This window comes from Rhineura floridana, chromosome 2, assembly GCF_030035675.1.
Source record: "Rhineura floridana isolate rRhiFlo1 chromosome 2, rRhiFlo1.hap2, whole genome shotgun sequence".
Lineage (NCBI taxonomy): Eukaryota > Metazoa > Chordata > Lepidosauria > Squamata > Rhineuridae > Rhineura > Rhineura floridana.
This window is the reverse complement of record NC_084481.1, coordinates 94,562,372-94,575,620: the sequence shown is the minus strand read 5'-3', so window position 1 is coordinate 94,575,620 and position 13,249 is coordinate 94,562,372. Positions and strand designations below refer to the sequence as shown.

The following is a 13,249-nucleotide window of genomic DNA, read 5'->3' as shown; positions in this document are numbered from 1 at the left end:
GAGTGAGAGGGAGCGGCTGAGGCAGTGATACCCTACCCCATATATATTGAGTTGAATGGGAGGGATTTTCCTTGTGCCAGCTTTCTGTTTGGTCTAAAGTTCAGCTGTTGCTGAGTGTGTCTGAACTAGTAATGGAAATATCTGTCAATTTTGATTCTCTCAGTTTTTTATCTTTCCAGTCTGAAATTTAGTTCTCCACATTTCTGCAGCAATCTGAGATTTAAAAAAATCCTTATGAAAGTTCTCCAGCATTTTTCTCCTAATAGACACGTTATTGTAGGGAGTTTTAACTAATGCACACATTTTGCAAGCAATATTATGTAATGCATTTTGTATGTTATTTTCACTCATATATTAATTTTTATGTACATCTTCATATGCATTTTTGTAAACATTGTATGGCTGGCAAACTGCATTGAAAAATTCAAATAAGTGCAAATTTCAAAGGATGGCTGTGTTTCAGTTCTCATATTGTTTCAGAAAGTGCGGATTTGATAGATTCGCCTTGAAATGTAAACGGAATCTAATGTCTCACCCATCCCTAGTATGAACAGGTATAAGATTTGATGTAAGTCAACTGCTCTTCTAGCCTGAACTCATTCCATGGCATCTCTGCCATGTTTTAGCTGTTACACCAGTCTAGCAGGTATGCTGGCACAGCACTGTGCTGGCTTGTCCACACAACTGCACCAGTGTATTTCACATAGAAATGGCATGTCTCATATTCTGCTATGTCCTATAGTTCCTCAGCCAACATATCTTGAATATAGGATACAGCCTATTTGCCTTTGATTAATCAAGCTTATTTCATACATGCATTCATAATCTAAAAAAAGTATGTCTGCTGCTTCAATGAAATGAAAATGGACTGCCTTCAAGTCGATTCCGACTTATCGCGACCCTATGAATACAGATTTCAGGTATTCAGAGGGGGTTTACCTTCTTCTCTGGCTCAAGGTCACCCAGTGAGCTTCATGGCTGTGTGGGGATTTGAACCCTGGTCTCTCAGGTCATAGTCCAACACATTAACCACCACTACACCACACTGGCTTTCCTAATTAAATGTAAATGTACTGCCTTCAAGTCGATTCCGACTTATGGCAACCCTACAAATAGGGTTTTCATGGTAAGCAGTATTCAGAGGGAGTTTACCATTGCCTCCCTCTGAGGCTGAGAGGCAGTGACTGGCCCAAGGTCACCCAGTGAGCTTCATGGCTGTGTGGGGATTCGAACCCTGGTCTCTCAGGTCCTAGTCCAACACCTTAACCACTACACCACACTGGCTCTCAGGCTCTCCTAATTAGGCAAGCTAATTTGAAATGGAAAACCAACTTGCCAGTACTTGCTAGGTAAGTGGCTTCAGTAATATCCACATACAGATTAAATTTATGGATTACAGATTTATCCACATACAGATTAAATTTATAATCAACTAAAACTTTTTTTGCATTCTGTAATACATTTAACTATATCTTTTTTAAAAAAACTGCTTTATTTTGGTTGATCCATGTCCTAAATCCTTTACCACATTTTGACTTAAACGAACTGTAGCAAGTGTTTGATAAGCAATGGTTTACTTCCCTTCTGTCATAGGCAACTCAAGTCCTCTTTTCTGTAAATGTCATAAACTGCCAGAGTCACTCATTTTTTCTTTCTGTATCTTTTATTGAAATTATAACACAGTAAAACAACACTGAACTCTTATTACAAAGTATGAGAGTCCACGATAGAACAATGCTTCTTAGCAGACTTGCATCAGTTTATGTTACCTAGTAGTCGTGCAAACAGTAATGCAGTGGCAAATTCAGAAGTGCAGAGTCCCTTCTTGATAGTCACAGTTGCATTCCCTGCTCCCTTTTTCTTTTGCAGCTGAATTGAGAATGAGATTCTTGTTAATCCCACAACATACTTCCCTAGAAGCCAATCAACATGAAAGGGGAGAGTGTTAGCTACTGAAAAGAGTCTTCTCAGTGGGTGACTCACCTCCTTTCATTCCGATTGGCTCCATCACAGAGCTTGGAAAAGTTACTTTTTTGAACTACAGCTCCCATCAGCCTAATCCAGTGGCCATGTTGCCTAGGGCTGATGGGAGTTGTAGTTCAAAAAAGTAACTTTTCCAAGCTCTGCTCCATCAGCAGGAAAGGGCAAAGAAGCAAGTTAGAAAACTCTTCTTAGTGGCTAACATGTTTCCTTTTCCAGAGCTTGGAAAAGTTACTTTTTTTAAACTACAACTCCCATCAGCCCCAGCCAGCATGGCCACTGGAGTGGGCTGATGGGAGTTGTAGTCCAAAAAAGTAACTTTTCCAAGCTCTGTCCTTTTCATGCTGCCTCGTAAGACACTGGAGACATAGGGTTCCTGCTCCCAAAAAAATAAAGGATCTAAGACCCCCGAGACCGTGGACAACTACACCCCTGCATGCAAAGGTGTCTTGCCAAAACGAAGTGGAAAACTCTTGCTTTCTCCCTGGAAAGGGTGTGTAGCTGCTCTCCTTTTCCTTTGTGCGTGTGTAATAATAAAACAAATTCAGTGGCAAGGACTGCCTTTCTCCAGTTCCAGCTGGCTCACTGCCTTTTGGCCCATTCTGAACAGAGATGACTTGGCCACAGTACTCCGCAGTACTCCATGCTCTGGTGACTTCCAGATTGGATTACTGCAATGTGCTGTATGTGGGGCTGCCCTTGAAGATGACCCAGACTTCTACTGGGGCAAAATGCAGTGGCTGGGGTTGCTTTTAGAATCCATATAGCCCATGTTGTAAAACAACTTAGGCTCCACATTTCTGAAAGGCTGCCTCCTTCCCTGCAGACGCTGTTTGGGGTTAAGATTGGCAAAGGGGCCATCCTCCAAAGTTTTGGGCAGGGCCTTCTTTGTGGCAGCCCCTAAGTTGTGGAATTCCCCCATAGAGATGCGCCTGGCATCTTCACTATACAGTTTTTGCTGAATACTGAAGATGAGGTGCGCCTGGTGCTGACGCTGCTATCTTTTCGGCGCCAGGTGAAAACCTTTTTATATTCCCAGGCATTTTAATGTGTACTATTAATATTTATTGATGTATTTTGCTGCTGTTTTGATTTTTGTTTACGTCTGTTTGGTTTGATTCCATTTATTATTGTATTTATATATTTTCTGATTGTTTTATTGTTATGTACACCGCCCAGAGAGCCCTTGGGCTTAGGGCGGTATATAAATAAAATAAAATAAATAAAATAAATAAATTTAGGGATGGGCTACAACCAACAGTTGAAAATTAAGTATCTCCATAACAATTCTTCCCCCCCCCCCGAAAAACAGAAGGGGAACCAGGGCCAAATCTAGTTGGACGAACTACTGCACAGTTCCACGGCAGTTACTCCGTCTAACCTTTCGCTTGAGAAACATAAGCAGCAACCCCTTAACCTACCTCTGCTTTTGTACGTCCCATGATGCATCGCGAATGCAGGCTCTTTTCAGCCGCGCCCCCTTCCCATTATCCCGTGAGTCTCTGCGGTGCCGCGCGCGGGAAGGCAAGATGGCGGCGGCTGTAGGGTTTGCGGAACGGGGTTATTTGGAGCTTGGCGGGGCTGAACGGGGAGCGTGTCGCAGGGTTCGGGAGCTCGTGTTCAGCCTGCCAGGTGCCAATGCCGGGGGGGGGAGCGGGAACATGGGTTGCTGGGAGTGTGTGTCGTTATATTTGGTAGCAATAGTTTTGCCGCCTGCCTTGCGTGCGGTGACTTGACTGACCTGCCTCCCTTGCCCGTCCCTTTCAGGCGCTGGCGCACCCCCTACAGCCATTCGATACGCCGACAGCGCCGGCGGATACTGGTACCAAGAGAATGCGCAGCTGGGTTCTGTGACCAGAAACCGTTTCATTCACTGGTGAGTGGTCCGAGGACGTGGCCTTATTGCAGCCCACCACCTTATGGCTAGGCATCTCATCAAGTCAATGTCACGGATGTCTTCCGCCCATTCAGTTGAGAAAGGAAGTCCTAGGTTAGGAGAGTGCAGAGGAACTGTAGTCCGTTTTGGCTAGTCTTTCCCTTTGGCTCTTGTGGTGACTGATCTTGTCTAGTTCATATGTCGGACAGTGGGCTAGGACAGCCACAATTAAAAAGTAAAATCCCAAGATGCTGCATGTATATATACGTGTGTGTGTATGCTTGTCTTAAGATGATACCCAAATAAACCTGACATGTTTTGAGAATGTGCTCTTTTTCTTTGGTTTTAGTATGTTTCTCGCTAAGGCTGCAATCCAGTACACACTTACCTGGGAGTCCATCCCATTGAACCCAGCGGAGCTTATTTCTGAGTAGACATTATTGGATTGCAGCCTAAGAGCCCATCCATACCTAACCACAAAAGCTGCTTTTTTCATATTTGGTTGGTGGCCTCGAGATCTATACATGTCCTGTTTGTGGTCGGATTATTGTGAAAACCCAATTATCAAGCATCCATACATGTGGGCTTTTTGTTGTTGTTGTTTTACCTAGGGGCCGCTCCCCTAAGTCCACCCCTTTTCAGTGATTGGTCCATAATGGTCATTAGCTTTTCACGCGCTTTTTCGTAAGAGTGCAGAAGCATATCTTTTTTTAAAATTCCCATGCAATTATTTGTCTTTTTTGCAGTCCGTGGTATGCACAAAGCTCTCCTCCAACACCACATTTCAAACGAGTTGATTTTCCTCTTACCGGCTTTTTTCACTGTCCAACTTTCACATCCATACATAGAAATCAGGAATACCATGGTCTGAATGATCCTGACTTTGGTGTTCAGTGATACCTCTTTGCATTTGAGGACCTTTTCTAGTTCTCTCATAGCTGCCCTCCCCAGTCCTAGCCTTTTTCTGATTTCTTAACTATTGTCTCCATTTTGGTTGATGACTGTGCTGAGGTATTGATTGAACTTGTCAAGTTCAATGTCCTCACTGTCAACTTTAAAGTTACATAAATCTTCTGTTGTCATTACTTTAGTCTTCTTGATTTTTAGCTGTAGTCCTGCTTTTGTGCTTTCCTCTTTAACTTTCATCAGCATTCTTTTCACATCATTACTGTACATATAACATAGTGCATACTAAGAATGGGAGCCGCTGGTTACTCATGATTCCATTGAATTTGTTGAACTGAGAGGCAAATCCCTTTCTGTGTTCAATTGTTTCCCACTATATCCTGCTGTTACCATTTTGAAAGGATTTATCTTCTGCCCTGTGCACCCACCAAGTCTTCTCTTCATGCTTCCTCCCCCCAAATTGTATTAGATCCTCCATTGGCTACCATGGGAGAAAGCAAGAGATCCTCTCTCATTCAGTTTCAAGCTAGCAAAGGGAGGACCCAGATTAGTCAGTTTCAGGTTCATAGGAAAGGAACACAATTTACAGTGCCTGTTTGCAGGCACAGAGAGAGAGAGAGAGAGATCTGACTTGCCTGGAGGGAGAGAAGCTCATCTCCTTCCTCTCATTCCCTGATTTTTGGCTCTTTGATATGTTTGGCTCCCCCTCCCATCCCCATCAGCTGTTGGACAGAAAAAGAGAGGCTTTGCTTACTGCTGGATTGGCTACAAGATTAATGCCACATTAAAGCACCAGGGCTTGTTCCTGTCCCCTCTCTTTCCTCCATCAGCCCAGGGAAGCTCAGTTAAAAACGTCCTTTAAACTCTGTGTTTTCACTGAATTGTTTGTGTAACATTGCAAAATAGCTTTTAAGTGGAAATATTATTAATTGAACGTTTGATTTTATGTTTGATAGCAAAATAGTATTTTTTTTAAAAAACCCAGTGAGATACAGTTACAGAAGCCAGAAGGAGAAAGTACCCCAGTTCACTACCAGAAGCAGGAATGGACTGTAAGAAAGAAGGAAGAGGTGTAGGCAAAGGGTGGGGGGAAGGAGACTGGATTTGGCATATGACGAAGGAATGTCCATGGACCGCCTATTGTAGAAAAGTCTGCGGCATTGCATCCGAGCCCATGGATGTTAATGTGATTGATTATCAGTTTAGGAAAGTTTATTAGTTTTTCGGGGTTATTTCTAATGCGAATTTTTTAACGTGAAAATCTGTACTAGCTTGTAATGTCATATGGACTATGATAATTAATGAGGACACAAAGCAATTACATTGCAGATTATACAGTTGTATGGATGGGCCCTCAGATAGGGAACCAGTTATAAACACTAGTGTTTTGAGCCATTGGGTCTTCAGGGCAGGACTAACACAACCTAACAATTTAAAACATCTGAGTATGTAAGAATGACTGTACCAATTGTACCTCTTTGAGAAGGGTGTTTTATAGCTGGGATGCAATCGCGGGCAAGGTTCCCTATTGTGCTTATATTACAAACTTCTGCTAGGGAAGGCATGCAGAGACAGTCCTCAGCCAAAGATTTTAAGACATTCAAATGAGTGACAGGTAACTTGAATTCCTTTTGGTAGTAATCTTCAACAGTAATTAATTATATGTGACAATGAAATGGCAATTGAAGTTGAAATTAAAGAGCTCGGTAGGAGTGGACATCTCAGAAGTGCATGGCAAGTCATTTGTACATGGATTACAGTGCATCATGGGGAATCAGTTGGAAATGGTTTGAAGAAAAAAGGAGATCATACAGGAAGTGAGGAAATAAATCAGTGAATGGAGCTGTATTGAAGAGCAAAGGCTCACAAAAGTGCCCACATTTCTCTAGTGCCATTGTGCTTTAGTGCTCTCTTGGCCGTCTAGCCATGGAACTCAGTAGCCTCACACTATTTTGTTATGGGTGGAATTTCCCAGTGGTGGTGTTATCACATCCTCCTGCCCCCTAGCAACTCCACATGTGCCCTCAACTTGTTTGTGCGTATTAGCTTTATGTTCACTCCTAATTCTGTGTGGTTATTCAAATATCTCCCATTCTGCCTTGGTGGGGATGGGATGAGGATGAAGGTGATTTTGAGCCTCATAATTATATTTTGTTTTTGTCTGCAACATGAGAATACTTTGTTTGAAACTTTTGGTTTTGAATGTGCTTAAAATTGTTTGTAACTGGTTGTAGTATAGTTGATTGTGCTATAAACTGCCCTGGGCTTTCCTGGGAGGAAGGGCAGTCTAGAAATATTATTAATTATTATTATTGTTCACATTAGTATTGCCTTACTCTGTGTTTCTAGTTGAAACTCATAATTACAAATTTCACACACTGTTCACTTAGCTTATACTGGTAACTTGCATTTTGCTTGTGGAGAATGGGTCTGATATCTTTCAAGACTTTCCTCTTCTCCCAGGTATTTTAGCATGTGTTTTTAAATTGCTTTTTTAAAAATGTGTTTTTAAATTTGTATATATGTTTTTAATTGTTGTAAACTGCCCAGAAAACTTCGGCTATGGGGCGGTATACAAATGCAATAAATAAATAAATAAATAATAAATAGCTGACTGCATAGTGAAATTGCTTTGAGAATGGGTAGAGGAAATTTGCTGCTGGTATGAGCGGGGCAATTGCATGAATTGCCCTTAGAAGCTTGACTCCTGACATTGTTACACATATAAGTTTGCTATCTTTTATTGAATTTAATAAAGGGTCCTGTTAGACAAATCTCTACATCATAGTGCCTGTTTGCAACTAGGACATACATTGGGTGTTTAATGAAGCTAGCCTAGGAGTGTCCTAGGGTCAATATGTTGATCATATAGGTTCCAGTGTAGCCCCAGGGTGCCAGGCACAGCTTGGGTGTCCCTGTATGTCTGTCCCTATGCCACCCTAGGTCTCTAGCCTCAACTATTCCCTTTACTTACTGGGCTGAGACTATGTAGGTGGAGGAAAGAGCTAGCCTGACTGACATGTGCTGCCACATGGAATCCAGTTTCTGCAGGACCCAGCAGGCCTGAGTGTATACAGCTTCTTCCTGCTCATTCCTCCTTTCATCTTCCTAATCTAGTAAGCAAAGGTGTGGCTGGTAGGCAATACAGGGAGTCCTCTTCCTCCCCTGTATGCTTGCAGGCATTAATGCCTTGCTTGGATGTGCAAATGTCCCCTTCCTGATTTACCTCCAGGTGTGCAGTGGAGCTGTACATTCTTTGTATGGTTGCAGACCTTAGGGCTTAGATAGGAATACAGGTAGCACACATGTTTGATATTCACTTGTTTTTGTTGAGGTCTTTCCACCATGCCTTACATGGATACAAACATTGGGTTGAGTTGTACTCTGTAAACTCATAATTGCTGTATGAATGGACTTGTTTTCTTTTGCAGGGCTACTTCAGGTGGAACTTTAGAACTGATAGAAGAGTCTCTTGATATAAACCTTTTGAACAATGCTATTCAGCTCAGATTTCAGAATTGTAGCCTCTTACCTGGAGGAGTACATATCTTTGAGACCCAGAATAATGTTGTTATCTTGATTTCAACCAATCAGACTGTACACAGGTTGATTTTTCCGCATCCCACTCGGTTGTATAGGAGTGTAAGTAATCTGTTCCAGTATCTTTTTCAAACTATTCCAAGATTGTGATGTAATACCCAGGCAAATGTAATACACAGACAAAACTATCATTTTGGTTTATGGTTGCATATGGTTTATAATATGTTCAGTTTAGATAATATGCCAGATTATGATGTGGAATATCGGAAACAATCCATAGTCTTGGCTCTCCCCTTGTGTGTCGGTTCTTTCTTATTTAGTGTTAACCATAGCTGATTGTGATGTCTGGACTGGAAAACTATGGCTAGCACTTGAAGTAAACGCATTCATGCTGTGAGGTTTGATTCTGGTTTAAATGGCAATCATTAACTGTGGTTGCTGATTCAGACATTTGGTTTTTATAGATAATATGAATTGACCTTTGGTAAGAATGTGCTATGAAATGCTTTGTAATACATAATTTTTTAGCCAAAAACTTGATCCCACTTTTTACATTTAGAGTAAAAAATCTAATTCTCAAATGCTTCTTGCATACTCATGTTGAAGGATTTGCTGGGTATAATTCTGGTATGGAGCAAAACATACAGATGATGCAAAGATAAAATACACTGGTAAGGGCAAAAGGTCAGTGGAAGAGCCATTCTTGGTGTGGAGCAGGCCCCAGATTGAATCTCTGGCATCTCCCAATAAAAGGATTTCAGGAGCAGATGATGTAAAGACACCTCCCTGACTTCCTAGTCTGACCTGGTATAAGGCAGCTCCCTGTATTACTTTGATAGCTCTGAAGAAATAGCTTTTGTCTAGCTTTTTCTTTGTTATAATTTTTCAAATGCTTCTCAGTTATGTTAAGCCAGAGGAATCTGAATAGAAAATAACTTTCCTGTTTGACTTTTCCATTTTTGTTCTTCAGGTTTATATTTTCTTGATAACTAAACTCCTCTGCGTTTTTTTCTTACAGGAGTTGATCACAGAAAGTAACATACAGTCAGTTTTCACGGATATTGGAAAAGTTCATTTCAGAGATCCTTTGAACTATTGTGTGATCCCCACCATACCTAGTTTGTCAACTAATTCCACTGCTTCAGCAGCTTGGCTTACCAGTGATGGAGGAGCACTCTTTGCTCTGCCATCTGCATCTGGTGGGATTTTTGTCCTTAATCTGCCATCTCATGATACTTACGGTAAGAGTGTAAGCTGATCTAAATAATTTTCTTTTAGGCTGCTTTATTCTTCAGTTACAAATCTCAGAAATTACACATTCAAGAAGAACTTAAACCAGGTTTTAAATATTTTCTAATGTGTGTAAGAAGATTGACTCCTCACATCTGCAAAACTGTGTTTTAGGGAATGCGTGTTGTACTAAATGATTCAACTAAGGGAATGAAATACAAAGCTGTGATTTGAATGAAGACACTACTTTGCAGACATAACTTTCTAAATGTCAACATTATATTCCTTTCCGTGAAGAAACTTCTGTGGGGAGTTTTCTTTCATTCTAGTCTTTCCTTTTAAATTTTAACTGGATTATTAATCTTTCAAAGCATAAAATTCCTTTCATTCTCACTCTGTAGTGCTTTACCAGTTTGTCTCTGTTTGGGCCAGCAGCAGAATCTCCTTGTTCTATTTTGGGCTTCCACAATTAATGTGTTTGGTGAATAGTCAGTCTTGAATGTCTCCACATAGGACACCCAAAATTAATCTGATTTAATAACTCTTTCTTGCCATATATGCATGAATTATTAAATCATTTCTTTTTTTTAGGAATGGTACCAACTACAGTTGTGGAGTTGAAGCAAAGTTCAGTAATGCAACGCTTGCTTACGGGTTGGATGCCAACAGCTATCAGGCTAGTATTTTGAGGGCAAACAGTTAAGGCTAGATTATGATTGATTAATTAGAGCCAGTGGCATAGTAGGAACAGGACTAAAAGAGTGCTTGGCCTACCATGCATCTTTCAATAATGATTTTTGAGTTATGTTGCATTTTAGCAACTAAATTAACTAACTAAAGTAATTTGTACCTAGCTAAATTTAGGTAATTTGTACCTAGCTAACTTAAAGTAATTTGCACCTATCCAGGTCTAGAAGTGTCATCAGGACATGATTAATTTTTGAAAGTTTAATGTTCTCTTTCTTAGGTGGGTCTGTCTGTCTTAAGCATATTAAATGAGGCTTGAAATTGTTTCCGTCAAAGCAAGAATAATGAACATGTCTTGTGTCTTGAGCAAATAGAAATCTGCAAAATGGATTTGGCCTTTCCCCGCCCCCATTTGAAGTCCACGAATGCTCTTGGATTCAGTTCTTCCATTAGAACTGCATGTTGCAGAGGTCTCCTTCAGAGCCTGCCACAATCCGTATTAGATTTATACTATAACTTTATATCCTATGAGTACCGTGCTTGCTTCCTGTGTGGGTGAAACCTCTTGAGGATCTGAAATGGGGGATAGTGTTAACAAGCTACTATTTGGATATTTAAAATTGGGTGGCTTTCCAGTTAGTCATTTATAGTAATCAGAGGTGTCCCCTAATAAAAAATTGTAAAGCAGCGTGTTGCATTGATAACATCTTTTAAATTCTGTGCTTGCTTTTCTGTTTAATGTATCTTCCATAATACATAAAAATATAAGAATGTCATCACACCACAAGTCGCTTGGCCATGGACAGGTAGTGCTGCAAGCTACAGCAAGATGAGAAGTTGTGGGTGGGCGGCCCAGGCAAGCCTCAGAAGAACACCCAGGATAGGCTGCAGCAGCCCCACAGCCGCACTGGCACCTCAGCCTCCCAGCCCTGGGGCTCCTACCTCCAGGATCCAGAACTCCAGGCCAGCCACCAACACTGCTGGCTACCTCCCTCCTCCCTGGCCAGCCTGACTATTTTCTGCTTCTGCTGCCACCTGGCCAATTAGAAGAGATGAAGAGATGGTCCAGCAGGAGGAGCAGCACAGGAAGGAGGAAGGCAGTCAGAGGCAGCAGCCAGCCGGCCATGTAATCCACTACTCCAGCCGCTGCTGATCCCCAGGCTGGCCATGGCTTCTGGTCATCTTCCTTCTTCCCAAACTGCTACTTTTCCTGGACCAACATTTTATCCTAATTGGCGGCAGTGCAAGGTCGAAGTCTTTTGAGATCCTCTCTGCCAAACATGGGGAGTGAGGAGAAGCGGAGGGGAGGATCATAAAAGGCTTTTGGTGAACTTTTAAGGATATGGGAGTGGTTTTGGCAAGGGGGCAAGCAGGGGGAGCGGACTTGTGTGTGTGTGTGTGGGTGGGTGGGTGGGTGTGTTTAATTTAAATATGTTTAAATGTTTTCCAGAGGGGACCAAGGCCCTTCAGATCTTCCTGTTAGCTTCTCTGTCCACTGTCGTGAACATGATGCCCTCCTCTTTGCTCTGTACCAGGATCATAAACTTAGAATGTGGTCTTACAAAGTGAGTGTGAAATTTTATTCCTGATAAAATACTGTTATTCTGCCAGTGATTGATTAGTCATATGACTGATGATACTTTCCAAATGTTAGCTGTTGGCAGCTTGTATACAAGCTACATTGAGTATACAAGCTGTATTAATTATCCTTTGTGTTAGATACATCTCAGTGTAGGATAATGGTATATACGGTGAGCCAAGCATGTGCTCCTGTGATACATTCACATGCTAATTCTGAAATAAAACTTTGGTGGTCCCAAAGAGTTGGCAAACCATAACTTTCAGTTGGCCTCCAGTGAAGCGGTGGTTCAGTATGCTTGGGTGCTGTGATGAAACAGTCCACAAAATATTAATGTTCCATGTCTATTCTAAGCAGTAGAATGAATGCAACTGGTGTGGCTTAAGCAGTGGAGGCAGCAATGTATAAGAGTATCTTTGACTCCCCAACCTGACAGACTAAAGTTAATCTTGCCCAAGTGTTTAATTACAGAGAAAAGCCATGTGCGGAGTTACAGAGGCAAATTACTTTTTTTGAACTCCAGAGCAGCTGATTTTTGCAGAAAATCAGCCCACTGTTTGAAAAAAGCTGCCAGGGGGTAGAAAAGGAGGGAGGACCAGATCTTCACAAACCTTGAGCTGGAAGCGCAGGTTGATGTAATTGGTTCATGCTGGTTGGTACAGGCCCTTTCCTTTCCTGGTGCTGTTATCTTACCCACATGAAGTAATGCTCCTGCACTAGAAATTGCACTAGTAATGCACTAGAAATTGCTGTGAAGGCACAAACCAGACTCTCCTCCTAACCCACCCCGGTGGTGTGGAAGGTTTAGTTTTGTTATAAAGTTATCCCACGAGGTTGATGGTGGGTGCAAAAAGTGTCACTGTTAGTATTAGCAGGCATAATTCTAGAGAAGGGGTTCCAAAACTGTGGTCCATGGACCACCATTGCTCTGTGAGTGTCATTCAGGTGGCCCATAACATGTCTGCATTAAATATTCATATTGTTTTTAATCGTATTCTTATTTCTTATTTTTTCTTATATTGTAAAATTCTCAGTGGCGGCCCCCACTCTTTGGAACTCCCTCCCACAAGATCTCCGGCATGCCTCTTCCCTAAATGTATTTCGGAAAGCCTTAAAGACCTGGCTTTTTCAGCAGGCCTTCGGGGTATCCGGGGAGGGTTAATAGATATAATTGTAATGCCTCCTACCCAGTTTTAATATTGTTGTTGTAGATCTATTGTTTTTATTGTATTACTGTATTTTATTAATTGTATTTTAATAATTTTGTAAGTCGCCTAGAGTGGCCATTGGCCAGATAGGCGACGAAGAAATTAAATTTATTATTATTATATTATTATTATTACTATTTGAATTCTGTGAAATATAAATTGTAGTACAATAAAATACAATAAAAGAAATGAACGAAGAAAGAAAATCATGCAATTGTATGATTTAATTGTATGATTAAAATC

At 41.3% G+C, this 13,249-nt stretch overlaps 1 protein-coding gene across 2 annotated transcripts in view; it reads left to right on the top strand.

Moving 5' to 3' along the window:
* The first annotated feature begins 3,455 nt into the window (after positions 1-3,455).
* The window catches only part of NUP160 (nucleoporin 160), a 50,947-nt gene continuing 41,153 nt past the window's right edge, over positions 3,456-13,249 (top strand). Inside the window, exons 1-6 of one of the 2 annotated variants that reach the window (XM_061609471.1) lie at positions 3,456-3,612; positions 3,748-3,856; positions 8,194-8,404; positions 9,321-9,543; positions 10,124-10,208; positions 11,670-11,784. In XM_061609471.1, coding sequence (XP_061465455.1) covers positions 3,510-3,612; positions 3,748-3,856; positions 8,194-8,404; positions 9,321-9,543; positions 10,124-10,208; positions 11,670-11,784 — 846 coding nt within the window. In that variant the 5' untranslated portion in view covers positions 3,456-3,509. Of the gene's footprint in view, positions 3,613-3,747; positions 3,857-8,193; positions 8,405-9,320; positions 9,544-10,123; positions 10,209-11,669; positions 11,785-13,249 lie in introns of those variants that run through there. The other variant, XM_061609472.1, reaches the window with a different exon arrangement.